The following is a 13,043-nucleotide window of genomic DNA, read 5'->3' as shown; positions in this document are numbered from 1 at the left end:
GCCTGGCCCAAACATAAGGGCTGTCTGCTGCTACTAGAGTGTAGTCCCTTAGCAGCTCTAAGATTTAAACACAAATATCACAGTGTTAGAGGCACAATGAAGCCTCACCAATGTGCATATCCTGTGGGTGCTGCCTTTTGTCTGGTGTTACTATAGGCATTGATCTAGGCTGAAATAGAAGCAATTCTTCCCACCAGCTACTTTAGCTGCTGGGTGAAAATATGTAAACCAGTTCTGGAGATGTGGTGGTCTACATGAGGAAAAAAACACATTTGAACACATAATAGCCACAGTGCAGCCCACTGAACCAGTGGGAATCTAGAAAGTAAATCTAGATGTTCTAATGACATTTTTATATTGAAAAATTTATTATTTATATATAGCATCAATCATATATAGCAACAATCCTTTAAGGAAACATTTTTATGTGACATTACATCATGTTTCGGAGATTTTGTCTGTGTAAAGACTGTATAAGATGGTTTTTCTGTATGCCTCAGATGAGTTTCACTTGAAAAGGCTACCATTCCAGAAAGATAATGTAATTTCAGATATGTTGGCAAATGAGTCTCTCAAAGCACTGATCATGAGCTGTTGAAGCTTTCTTCTGTAAATAAGTAGTTTTGATAGAAATTGAAACAGTTGCATACCTGCAAGAATTATGATAGCTAGTATAAAAAATTTTAAACTTACTTCCTACACATTCCTTGCCTGCACTAGAGATTTTTTTCATTTTTGCTGTCCTATTATGTCTCTGTACAGTGGCTGTTTCCAAAGAGCCAATCTTTGTTGGATCTGAGAGCAAAAGCTTAAGTGATGAGGGGCAAAATTGCCTTCTAGCAAAGACATAATCACTCATGGCCACAGAAAAGGAGAATTAAAAACTTGCAGATGTTTAGTATGCTTTTTCTTTTAAAATTATTCAGGTTTGGACCAGCCACATGGTTTGGAGACACTAATTTTTAAATAATAAGTAAGGCTTAGAAATGTTGGAGTAGAAGTAGTTTGGGAGGTAAGATCACATTATATAGAATAATAGAGTGGCTTGAGTAAAAAGGGATCTTAATGTAGTTCCAAATCCCTGTCATAGAGAGGGTTGCCACTGTCTTTTCATGGAATTTCATGAAATGCCATGCCATCTCTTCTATGTCACTGCATTGTCAAGCGTTTGTATTTTCAAAGAGTATTTCATTTATTTCCAAGGTTTTATCATTGTTAGCCTTTTCAATTAGAATTTTTTTTGGTTTTGTGAACAGGAAGCAAAATTAAGGCCAGCATATGTGGGTGCAGTTCCTCAGTATGGAGTGTGCCAGTTTAGAATCTGACAACATTGATCCTGGCTTTAAGGTCTGCAAGCAGATAGTCAGAACATGTTTTTTCCTGGGGAATGTTCTTAGGAACTAATCTAAAACTTTCCAGACATAATCCAGGCCTCAACATTAAGACGCGGCATAGGCATGTTTTTCACTTTTATGTCATCTTAAAAAGGTTTTATCAGATGCTATGTCAAAAGCATAGAGTGCCTTGTTTAGCAAATTTATTCCATTGTTTCATTATCATGTCATACATTTTGAAATTCAATCACCTTTTCTTTCTTGCCTTATTAATTAAATTTTCCTATTTGAATAGTTTGGTTTCCCTCTTCAGTGGCCTGTCTTAAGGAACCTTTGCTTACATGTGAATATCTTGAATCAAGAATAAATGAAATTCTTTTTTGCTGTCAAAACCAAATTGTGAAAACACATTGCATGCCTTTGAAAATCAGTACACTCTATTAGCAGACCTGTCAATATAAAAAGTGCATTCCATTTCCACCTCTTGCTCTAATAACCTTTTCTATGTTACTCAGAGGCAGTTCACATAATCAGAGTATATTGTCAGCTTACTGGAGTTGGGGAAGCATGAAATGAAAATCGCGTTAATATTGATCCAATTCTCTTACTTGCAAGTGTCCTTGATGTCCTTTCCACTGAGCAATAACTGTTGGTGTGATGTAGATATTTTCCTCTCAGCTATTACTGTACTTTTTTAAATAGCTAGAAACACACCTAGGAAAATTTTATTGCTCTTAATTATTTTTCTTGTTTATCATCTTTGCCTGTTGAAATTATCCACAGAAGAATTTGGTTTCTTTCTGTAATTTATCAAACTACAGTATATGCCAAAATGCTGCCCTTCAAACTATCAGGGATTTGTAAATGTTGTCAGTCATGAAATATGAATCCATTCCTCTGTGTATGCATTACAGTGGCAAACTACATCTTAATCCAAATATAAACATTTGACTGTTGCTAGTTCCCATTTGAGGGGCTTCCTCCGGTTCCAGTCAGAATGGGAGCTGCCTTTCAGTAGCCTGAAATGCATTGGAATATTTGCTGGACTGGGAAAATCTGACTCTGTCATCCACTGGCTGTTTATGGTCAGGGCTGAATCAGTGCAGGATCCCTCTCATGCGCTCAGAAATCCTGAAATCTCAAATACGTATAAAGACAATCTTGACAACTGCTAAAAATAAATTTCACGACCACTCTGAATCTCAGTTTTTGTGTCTGGGAACAAAAAAAAAAAAAAAAAAGAGTGCCTAACATGGTACTTCAACTTTTATTTTTATGAGGGACCCTTTTTATTAATATAAAACACTTTGACTGCAAGTATTTTTTTTTTTTAAATCCCTCAGCCTCATCTGAGAAACATGTTTGCTTTGGCGTTGCCTGTACTCTCAATCTCCTCGTTGCATAGTCTGTGTCAGTCTCGTTTTACAGTGCAAAGCATCTGAGAATATGAAAAGGAAAAAATATAAAGCAGTTAAGTATTTATTTATAAATTACTTACAAGAAGAAGATCATTTGGTCAGATGTTAGATATACAAATTAGAGAAAAATTGATGGAATGTCTATGATTAAATTTTCAGGTACTTATCCATTATAGAAAACAAAAAAGCTATTTGGTTTTACTTTTGGTGGAAGTAATTTCCAATACAAATATATGCAAATTTTAATTTATATGAATTTTCATAGTTTTTCTTCCTCATTTCTTTAAAGATCCCTAATAATGAAAATGTGATTTAGCTTTCTCTGGTTTTTATTAAATCTATTTAAACCAGCCTTCCTTTATCAACAGTCACTTCTCTGATTCTCTGGGGAAACTAAATTATATGCCAGTCAAAGCTGCCCATTGCAGAAACACATTGCAATTTAAATAACAACCCCAGCAGGCTCAGGTGGGGACAGCTTGTTGGGGTTGGCTGTGATGTGCCAGCATTGGGCTGCTGCGCAAAGCCAAAAGTTGGGTCCCTTGAGCCGACCCAGGGATAGGTGGGGCACGTTTCCCAGGGAGCGAGCACAGCCCGAGGATGGCTGGCTCCCGAGTCCTGCAGAAAGATACTAGGCTGAGATAGAGTGGTCACCATGTCGATGATTTAATCTTGCTGGGTTTCGTGGAGGTCACTTTACAGACTCCCAGGCAGCTGCTCTCCATAACTGTGACTGCTGCGAGGGTACCAGTGCCTAATCAAGTTACTGAAGATTAGCAATGAAAGCTTTATGTATGTTAGAATACACAAAGCAGGAAGACAGATTATCCAGCAAATCTTTTCTTTTTCTAAGTATTTTCAACTATTGTGAGTGTTGAATGAACAAAAAATGTAGATAATAGTAGTACATTTTAATTTTGTCCATAAATAAGCTTGGTTCTTCCTGTAGAAGTTAGTTTGTGAAATAAAGAAAAAATATCTCTCAAAAAAATGCTTTGCTCTTCCAAACTCTGTTGATAAATTATATTTCACCTGTGATACAATTTCATGGTTCACGTCATGAACTGTCAGGTAGCCTCCTGTGAGGAGCTAATTCTGAATTCCTTTATTTAACAAATCAGTGGAAACTACCTTATATGACGAAAATTCAGCAAGAAAATCAGTGTTCTACAGGGCAGTGCATACTGTAAGATCTGTAAGGAGTAAAAAGCAAGTTTACCCTTAAAACTTTCTGAGGAGAGGTAAGCTTTGCAGAAACTCTACTTTAGCCACTATAAAAGAGAGTTTTTAATTAAATGCAGCATTTTACTGTAAAGAGAACAGACTTTACTTATGTCAAATGCTCCTTTAGAAGCCACATAAAACTGTAAAAGACAGTATATGAAAAAGGTTTCTTATAGAAAAGAAGAACACCATCCCATGAAGCAGATTTCCAGATGTTTGGAAACATTAGAATTTCCTGTCAGTATATTTAGGTAACATTAAAATGAGGTTAACTTTCCATTCTGCCATCTCTCTTCAAAGATCAAAGAGCACTCACTACATAAATTGCCTTATCGGTAATTCGTTGAAGTAAACTATGGAAACAACTTTATAAGAAGCAGTAGTCTCCTTTTGTTGGCCACAGTATTACCAAGCAAACTTTTCTTAGCAATAACCACATTTTTTAACCTCATTTTTTACTAAATGCAGAAAGAAAAAAGTATAAAACACTATATTTGGATATACAGTAAATGAATAGAGGAGAGAGCTAGAAACCCCCTCACTGTGTCCAACTAAATCAGAGGAATTAGTTGAATTCTTTATGAAATAAGTGCATAAACATAAAATAAATCAATAATATTCTCTGTTTGTACTGCTAATTTTAAAATATTATTTAGGGACAGGTTTTTTGGATCTGGACCCTTACAGTGTCTTTGAACTGTAGATTGCATCCCTAGAACCTATTGTGACCTACAGAATCCAGCAGGGAATTCATTGATTTAGTTGAAAATAGAGACTCAAAAATTCAAATAACATAATGAAAACACTCACCTAGCTCACCCCTGTTTCATAAAGTATTGCCTATATTAAATACTTCTAGTGGCTATAGCTGAAAATTAACATTAGATTCTCCTGTTCTTATTAGGGAAATTATTAGGGAAATGTATTTTGAGGGGTTGTGGTAATGGTTTTTGTGGTTCATTTTTGGTGACTTTTGTTTGGTTTTTTGTTGTTTTTGTTGTTGTTTTGGTTGTGGTTTTAGTTTTGTGTTTGGTTCTTTTTGACTGCTTAATAAGTTCTGTTTAAGGAAAAGACGCTACTAGAAGAGATTATTACATTCTTGGCAATGTTGAACAAGTTTACTGTGCAGCTCATACAATCTTTCAGACATAAAAATTGCACACCTTCCCACGAATATTGGGGTTTTGTAGAGGAATTTTGGTTGGTTTCTTTAATTTCTTTTAAAGGTGACCTGTTTTCAGTTATCCTGAAAATGCTGCAGAAAGACAGTTTGTAACATGCACATTTATAAAAATAATCAAGTGTTCTGAAAGAAGGATTTTTTAACAGCTTATCTAGTCCTGTGCATACATTCTTTTGAAATACATTTAAGACAGAGCCTTTAAGTTTCAAGAAAGTAAGTCAGCAAATCCAGCTGGACTTCAGGGCAATCTGAGTGACTTATTGCCTCCAAAACCTTTGCAAAATGTAGTTTTAAGAAATACTTAACTGCTTGCTTCAAGGCTCCTTTCCAAATCCCAGTCTATCCCTTAAGTCTATCCCTTAAAATATCCCTTAAGAAGGAACTTAATAAGGACAAGAGCTGATAGCATCTGCCAATTCTAGTTCTGTGCCCTCCAGTGTCACAACATTGCTTTCTTGAAATGACATCTAGTTTTGTTTTATGGTTTCTTTTTTTAATGGATTTGAAACATATTCTAATTAGACTTAGTACAATTTCATTTTGTGCCTTTAAAACACAGGGTCCTTGCGTACTAAAAATTTTGAAATTAAATGTCCGGCCATAGATTTAATTTCATAGTAATTTTTCTGAAGCTTTGAAAAAAAAATTTAGTTTTGATTTTTTTCCAACACACCGAAATATCAATTATTTATTTATTCATTTCTTCTTTTTATATCACTGTTAACAATAATAGACATCATTTTATGTCATATAATTTTTTATTCAGTTTGTTGTCTGGATTTAAGGAGACAAGTTGTTTTTCTTCTTTTTCTTATTTGGAGAGTTTCTCTTGTTTTAAAACCTTTTTGAAGTTGTCTTGAAATATAAAAATAGAACATCTGTGACAGATCTGTTTTGAACATATTTCACATTTCAGGATCCAAGGAGATCTGGTGGTCTGTGGTATTAGCTTGTTAATTTCTTGATGAATGGCTAGAAAGGCCACGAAGTGCACTCAGTACAGCACGTCTTCTGAAGATAGATGATCTCAAATAAATTCTATTCCCAATCAGTTTTTGATTTGTTAGGTGTTAAACCATTTCTTTGTAAGGACAGTGTTTACAAGCCTTGTAATGAGACAGCCCTGTGAGACCTTACTCTTCTTGCTGTAATTTTGATAAATGGAACTCTAATTCATAAAGGATATAGTGATTGAAGGGCAACTCCAGGTCCTGTACACTTTCATTTAGATAGATGCTTGGTACAGTACAGCACAGCAAAACTAAGGTGCACTCAACAGAGTGATAAATTTTAACAACAGCCAAACCAGAGGGGTTTTTCCATCAGGACAAAGAAGGACTATCTATTATACTTCATAGCAACAAATTTATTTTTAATATTATAATCCAGAATGGATTTTATATATATTTGTCTGGCTGCTAAGCTCCAAATTTGCCAAACTAATTTAATGCCTTCTACTCTACCATGTTTTTTATACCTGTGTGTGGCAATATTTCTGTAATCTGGTACACTCATCACAAAGAATTTAAAATACCCTAATTTCAAGTTCTTTGGATGTAGTTTCAATGTTAGTAATGATTTGGAGCTTGGGACTTTCTTCCTGGTAATTTAAAAAATATATTTTCATGCATAAATAATTTTATAGAATTGTCATAAATCAGTTTCTGAAGTAATTATTGACTCTTACTCCAGATTAGTGCTTTTCAATCAGTTAATTTGATTATCTCATTTTATAAAGCTCAGAATCTTACATAAAACTGATTAGAGCTACCAAAAAGGAAGGAAACAGTGTTTCGGTGCTTTCTTCCTCCACCACGTTAGTTCATCTTGGGCCCAGTCTCCTCTGGTGTCACAACAGGAATTATTACTTGTGGCAAATGATGCTCAACTCCTTCACTGTAAACAGAAGTATACCAAGATCCTGACCTATGGATTTAATATGCAGAACAATTCTGATGTAATGCAACTGAAAATCTGTGACAGCACATTACTTTTTTGTGGTTTTTTCCTAACTCTGACCATTCTTACTTCTTTTTATGAATAAGGAAGAAAAAAATAAATACAAACCAAACAAACAAAAAAAAAATTCCAAAACTTGTGCTAATACTGAAAACTTTTCCAGCAATTAGTTAATTGAACAAGTTTTAAATTGGGCAAATAGTTATAGTTAGTTGAATTAAGTAAAAACCTTAAAAAAACAAGTGAGGTAATAATCATAGCCTAGTAAGTGAACACAGCAAAACACAGCATATTTAAAATACAGCAGCGCCATCTTAATCGCTATCAGAATGGTCCTAATGGAGATAACAGCAAACAAGTCCCTAATTTTGAGCTTGGTGAACAAAATAGGTTTTGATTACTTGTTTATCTTCACCTTTTCAGAGTTTCAGAATGTAGTTTCAGAACCAGCAATCGAGTTAATAACAATAGTATCCAAAACCTTAATGTTAGGGTACATAAAACATGAGTTTTCTCAGCTTGTGATGAAGTGGCATGTTAGCAGTAATTTTCAAACAGAGTAAACACTCCCTCAAAGATATGCCTCCAGCATTTTTATTTATGTGGTGTGACCCTCCTGTGCACAAACTAATTAAAAGACTGTAATTAATTATAAGAGTAGGAGGTAAAATCATAGTGTCGTCCCAACTGCTTACAATAACAAAACTGCCTGATACATCAATTCCATTCCATGTATCTGTCTTCACTAACCTGTCTGCTTCTGTATTCCTCTTAGTTGCCCTGTATTAATAGGGGGCCATGAGTCTTAGTGGATTTTACCTCAGCATTTTACATCTGCCATGATAGTTTTCATCCTGTTTAAATTCAGGCATTGTGGAAGACAAACAAAATCCACATGTGCATAGTTTTGCCTATTTTCGCACTCATTCTGTAGCTTAATAGGAGGCAAATTTCCAGATTATCCTACAAAAAAAGAGAGATAGTTTAGAGGGTTTATTTCTTGATTGACAGCAGTGGAGATGCCCAGGTCTTGTATGGTCCAAGGTGAAGATGCAGGGTTTTCTGCTTAAGAAAAAAAATAGAAATCTTTCTTGTCTGAGGCTACTGTGAGTCCATAGTACTGAAAATAAAACTTATGACCTCTTCCAAGCTAAGAAATACTATGTGGAGGTCACAACAGTAACATGAAAGGTATTTATGATATAAAACCTAATTATGATTCTGTCATTTGACCACACTAGGATTTATTTTTTGCATCATAAGAATAAAATCGGGCAAGTTCCAATAAGATATTCCCAAAATTCAATAAGTTAAATCTCCTGCCATAAAGAACCATCAGGCTGAATAGAAAAAGCCAACTGTAGTCAAGAAAAATGAATATTATCCATGAAAACCTTTAGGTAATTGGCACATATCCACGTACTGCCATTTTTATTGTGTTGCTTAAAAACACACACACAGATGTGCACCAAAGTTCCCTCACCATGCTTGTCCTTTTTTTCAATCTTTTCTGAATCTCGGCATAGCCTACCTTGCTGTTACTGTGTATCAGAGATAAATTAACTCCTGCTTCACCACCCTGTCCCTCCTATCTGAAAAGACAAAAATCCTGAGAGATTTTGATTCCTGAAAGCAGCTTCTTTATTTAGAGTAGGTGGCTTGTGCTCTCAGGTCAGTCAAAGTCAGGGCACCAGGAACCCAAAAGAAATTCCTGCTGAATTTGTTGCAGGTGGAAAACTAATGGAACAACATTGAACACAAAGTAAATAGCAATTATTAAAACCAGGAGAGTCTTTGTGGAAAAGTTTGTATTTTATTCGGGACAGGACAGAAGACAGAATAGACCTGCATATTTTGTAAACCTCGGTAAAGTTTTAGAAAACGTTCCTTCTTTTCTTTTTGATAAAGATGATTTATACTGTAATGTTTTTACTACTTGACTGTCATTGTTTTATATTTAAAATATTATTCAGGTAAATTCACAACATTTGTAACTTTTTTTTAGGCACTGAAGAGGATGTAGTGAAGTCAAAGAAAACTTTCCGAAGTCAAGCTGTGGTAAATCAGAATGCAGAAACAGAGCTTATGCTGGAAGGAGATGATGATGCTGTTAGCCTGCTCCAAGAAAAAGAGATTGATAACCTTGCAGGTAATTATACTTTTCATTAGAACTAAGATAAGAGTCAAAAGGTTGCTAGTTCTTAACTTTTGTGGTTAATGTCTTAATATTCACAGCTAAGCATACAATTGCAATATGAACAAATTCTTTGCATTTCAGGTTTTATTGCTTCCTCTCTACTTCCTTGAGGTATGGGCAGTGAGTACAAATCATTTGCCCATTGCACAGTCTTTGAGCAGAGATGTGAGAAATAGCAACACCTGAAGTGCTTTTATTAGTGAGGGTCACGTGTTGAAAAGTCTGTAAATACCAATGTGAAGCCTCTCTTTTTTTTCTTTTTTTTCTTTTTTTTTTTGTCTGTTAAAGTGTAAATGGACTCATTCCACAAGTCAGGGTTTTGTGAGTCAGAGTGTGCTTGTGCCTGATCCCAAGTGCCACGCAGCTTGTGCAGAGACACCTGCCCTCCTGCTGGCACCCAGTTCTCTCAGTGATGGAGTTAAGGGGGATCTGCAGTATCTCAACCCATCTGTCACAGCGAGAGAAAAAGTTGCCTGTTTTAAGCAAGGACTAAGAGAGAATGAAGCTGTGACCAAGCTATGAACTTTGGGAGTTAGCATATGAGCTGGGAATGAACCCTCTGTAAATACGCACGAGAGAGCCCTTCTGGTCCTTTCCTGCGTGAAGGAGTGCAGTGAGATCTGTTCATCTGTCTTCTAGCAGGTTCTGTTACAGCTTTGTCTTAGAGGTGATACTACCTTCCCTGGGAAGTAGTCTGGAAAAAAGGACATGTTGAAAGATGAAAATGCACTCTCGTCTCAGATGGGATAAAACTGAGAAATATTAAATGTGGTATGAAGTTTTTTAGATTAATTTACTTAGGAGTATCTTTATTAAACTACTCCGCTAAAGGAGAGTTTTGTGATGTCATGATTTTTTCTGCATAACCAAATTTCTGAAATAGCTATCTTTGTTCCTGCACTTTCTTCTGATACCATAGTAAATATCTGTAGCAAAGATAAGATCATAAGTAGATGATTAAAAAAATAAAAATAAAATCAAAGCAAAACAAGCAAAAATCCCACAAAAAAATGAAAAGGCAAAAAAACCCCAACAACCACCTACGTGGAAGTTAGTCTCATACTTTAGAACTAAAGCAGAGCAGAGAGGGAGAAATAGATGCTTTTACTTGGGAGCAAGCATCAGTATATGATTATTACAGTTAATATGTCACTCTACTTGCTTTCTCAATCTGCAGCTAACTGCTGCTGAGACACTGTTGTCTAAAGTCAATAAAATAGTGCATGAAGCAGGACCATAAGTGGGATAATTTGATCAATGTCCCTTTCTCTTTCAGAAGGAAAACTCAGTACTGCTTTGGCTAAGTTCTTATATCTAAGAACACTGTTTTCAACTAAATATGCACGTAGTAGTTTAAAAGGCTCTTTAGAAATATGCATTTAATTGAAATACTGATAAAAAAAATGCAAAATGGGCATGAAAAATTCTTACCCAGTCTGGAAAATCTCAGTCAGAAATGAAGTTTTCTCTATGCCACAACACTGACATTTTGTTCAAACACACTGATACAATTCCTCTAGCTACCTCCCTCTGCAAAAAACTAGTATTTCAATGTGTCCTTAAGAATTAATGTGCAATTTATCCTTTTACTCAAGATTTCTGCTGGATGGCAACTCCTGCTCCCTCAGGACATGGCACAGTCATTCTAGTCCTTTGCTTTTACTGCTTGTAAAACTGGGAGATATTGTTAGCATTGCAAAAGCAGAAATAATAGAAAGTGAAAAAAAACCCAAAACTTTTGAAATATTGACCGGATGCCCTTGTGTTCCCTATCAATGCTAACAGAGCAAGCAAACTGCTTCCAAGTGTGGTGAGGTGATGTGATAATGGTGCCATATGGTACCGAAACCTGTGAGCTTCTCAAAAAGAGCCCACACTCCACTATCTCAGTTTTACCATTAGATTAACTGCAGCCTTTGCTACTCAGCTCTCACTCATCTTTGGAGCTGATGGTGAGAGTTAATGAACACACACAGTATCATACATGTCTTCTGTAAATTTTACATTGGTAAAAAAACCCCGTGAATCCCATGACACCCTCTCTTTAGCTGCTGATTTTGCAGGATTTTCCATACAATGATATCACTGTTTTTCCCAGTTTTCAGTATATAGAACATGGCTCTGAAACTTGAGTTGAATAACTGAAATCAAGAAAAGCAGTAGGCAAAGGAGGTGTGGGTTTGGCCTAAGAAGGTCTGAACAATCTCTGACGGCTCTGAAGAGCAGGTCCCAATAAAGCCACACTGTCTGTTCTTGTCTAATTCTAAAGAGTTATGTACATTTAGTATACATGATCTGGAAATCTTTGAGATCTATCTGGTTATGGCATACCACAGCATCATTTATATCTAGTTACTGCTCACAGTGAAATGACACATAGGAATTTCTATATTCAGATATGCCTCCAATTTAACTTTAAAGCTTAAATCAATTCAAACCTGATTTACAACGATTTGGATTGTCTCAGTAAGAGATAGGAATTAAACAAAATCTTTATAAACCAGGTTTCAATTGATTTAAGATTGTCTACATTTAACTAAAACAATTTAGCATTGTTTATTCCATGAAACTAAGGCACATTTTAAACAGATGAGGCCTTGGGTTTTAGAAAATTTTTAACTAAGAGGATATAAATGATACAATATTTTGATTTGTGAACTTAAAACTGAAAAAAGGGGAAGTTTGAAACAGATTGAGATTGTTCATACAAAGTTATCTGTACATACCTTTTGTTCCAGAAACTCTTTATAGTTTTTCATCAACCATGTGGCACAAATCAATGTAAAGTTCGCTTTGATAAATTGCATATGGTATGGAGAATTTTTAAATAATTATAGTCTGAATATTTTTATTATATAATCTCAGTATTCCATATGTTGCAATTGCAGTTAGTCAGATTTCATTATATTAAGTAACATTTTAATAAAATATGAAAATCTGATTCCATGTTATTATGGTCTTAGGATTATGACTTATAAGTTTGCATCACAATTTTTAACAAAAGCAGTATTGAAACTGTCTTGCAGTATGAGTTAGCGAAAGACGTTGTTCTTGTTTTAGCTTTTTTGTATTAAAATATTTTACATGTTTCTGTTTCAGTTTTAGCTCCTTTTCTTCCCAGACTGTTCACTTCAAGAGGCAAGTCACATCTCTGTTAGAACTAATGATTGAGATAGCCCAGTCAATTTTAACAGTTTCCTAATATATTGTGAATCTCTGGGTAATACAATCAAATCCACTGTAGCGACTTGATATTACTAACTCTTGTCCTTTTCCATTTATATTTCCTAATGCTGCAGTAGGGCTCTTAAATACTTACATTTTCCCTTAAGATCCTAAGAGTTTAAATTTGCTAACAGTTTATCTCCTGCTTAGTAGATGATTGTTTCAAAATGAAAAATCTGTGGGTGTGTTCTAACATTATAAGCTTGCATTTTTACAAGGATATAAGGTAGTAGATCTAGTAGATATGCAGTTTTCTTTTAACAAAGTTTGTTGTTTGGGTTGGGTTGCTGGGTTGTTTATTTTAGAGCACTGATCTTGCATTAAAATAGGTCATTAAAAAAATAAATGTTGATCTACTCAGGTTTTATGAATTCTATATTTTAGGAAGATGTTCTCTTCTCTTTGTTCTGAAGGTGCATTTCACTTGCTGAGACTTGTTTGTTTGCATTTGAGAGCAGAATTTAGCCTTGACGTTTTTGAAAGATACATGTTCTTAACTGGAG

The 13,043-nt window shown here is 35.0% G+C and overlaps 1 protein-coding gene across 7 annotated transcripts in view; it reads left to right on the top strand.

Moving 5' to 3' along the window:
- NBEA (neurobeachin) overlaps positions 1-13,043 on the top strand; it is a 459,156-nt gene that overhangs the window by 285,671 nt on the left and 160,442 nt on the right. For 4 of the 7 annotated variants that reach the window (XM_077173789.1, XM_077173792.1, XM_077173788.1 and 1 more), the window contains 2 exons: positions 9,124-9,267; positions 12,415-12,453. In XM_077173789.1, the coding sequence (XP_077029904.1) occupies positions 9,124-9,267; positions 12,415-12,453 (183 nt within the window). The remainder of the gene's footprint in view (positions 1-9,123; positions 9,268-12,414; positions 12,454-13,043) is intronic. The other 3 variants (XM_077173791.1, XM_077173793.1, XM_077173790.1) reach the window with 1 other exon arrangement.

This window comes from Agelaius phoeniceus, chromosome 2 (genome assembly GCF_051311805.1).
Source record: "Agelaius phoeniceus isolate bAgePho1 chromosome 2, bAgePho1.hap1, whole genome shotgun sequence".
Classification (NCBI taxonomy): domain Eukaryota; kingdom Metazoa; phylum Chordata; class Aves; order Passeriformes; family Icteridae; genus Agelaius; species Agelaius phoeniceus.
The sequence above is the reverse complement of the archived record's forward strand: the minus strand, read 5'-3'. Positions and strand labels throughout refer to the sequence as shown.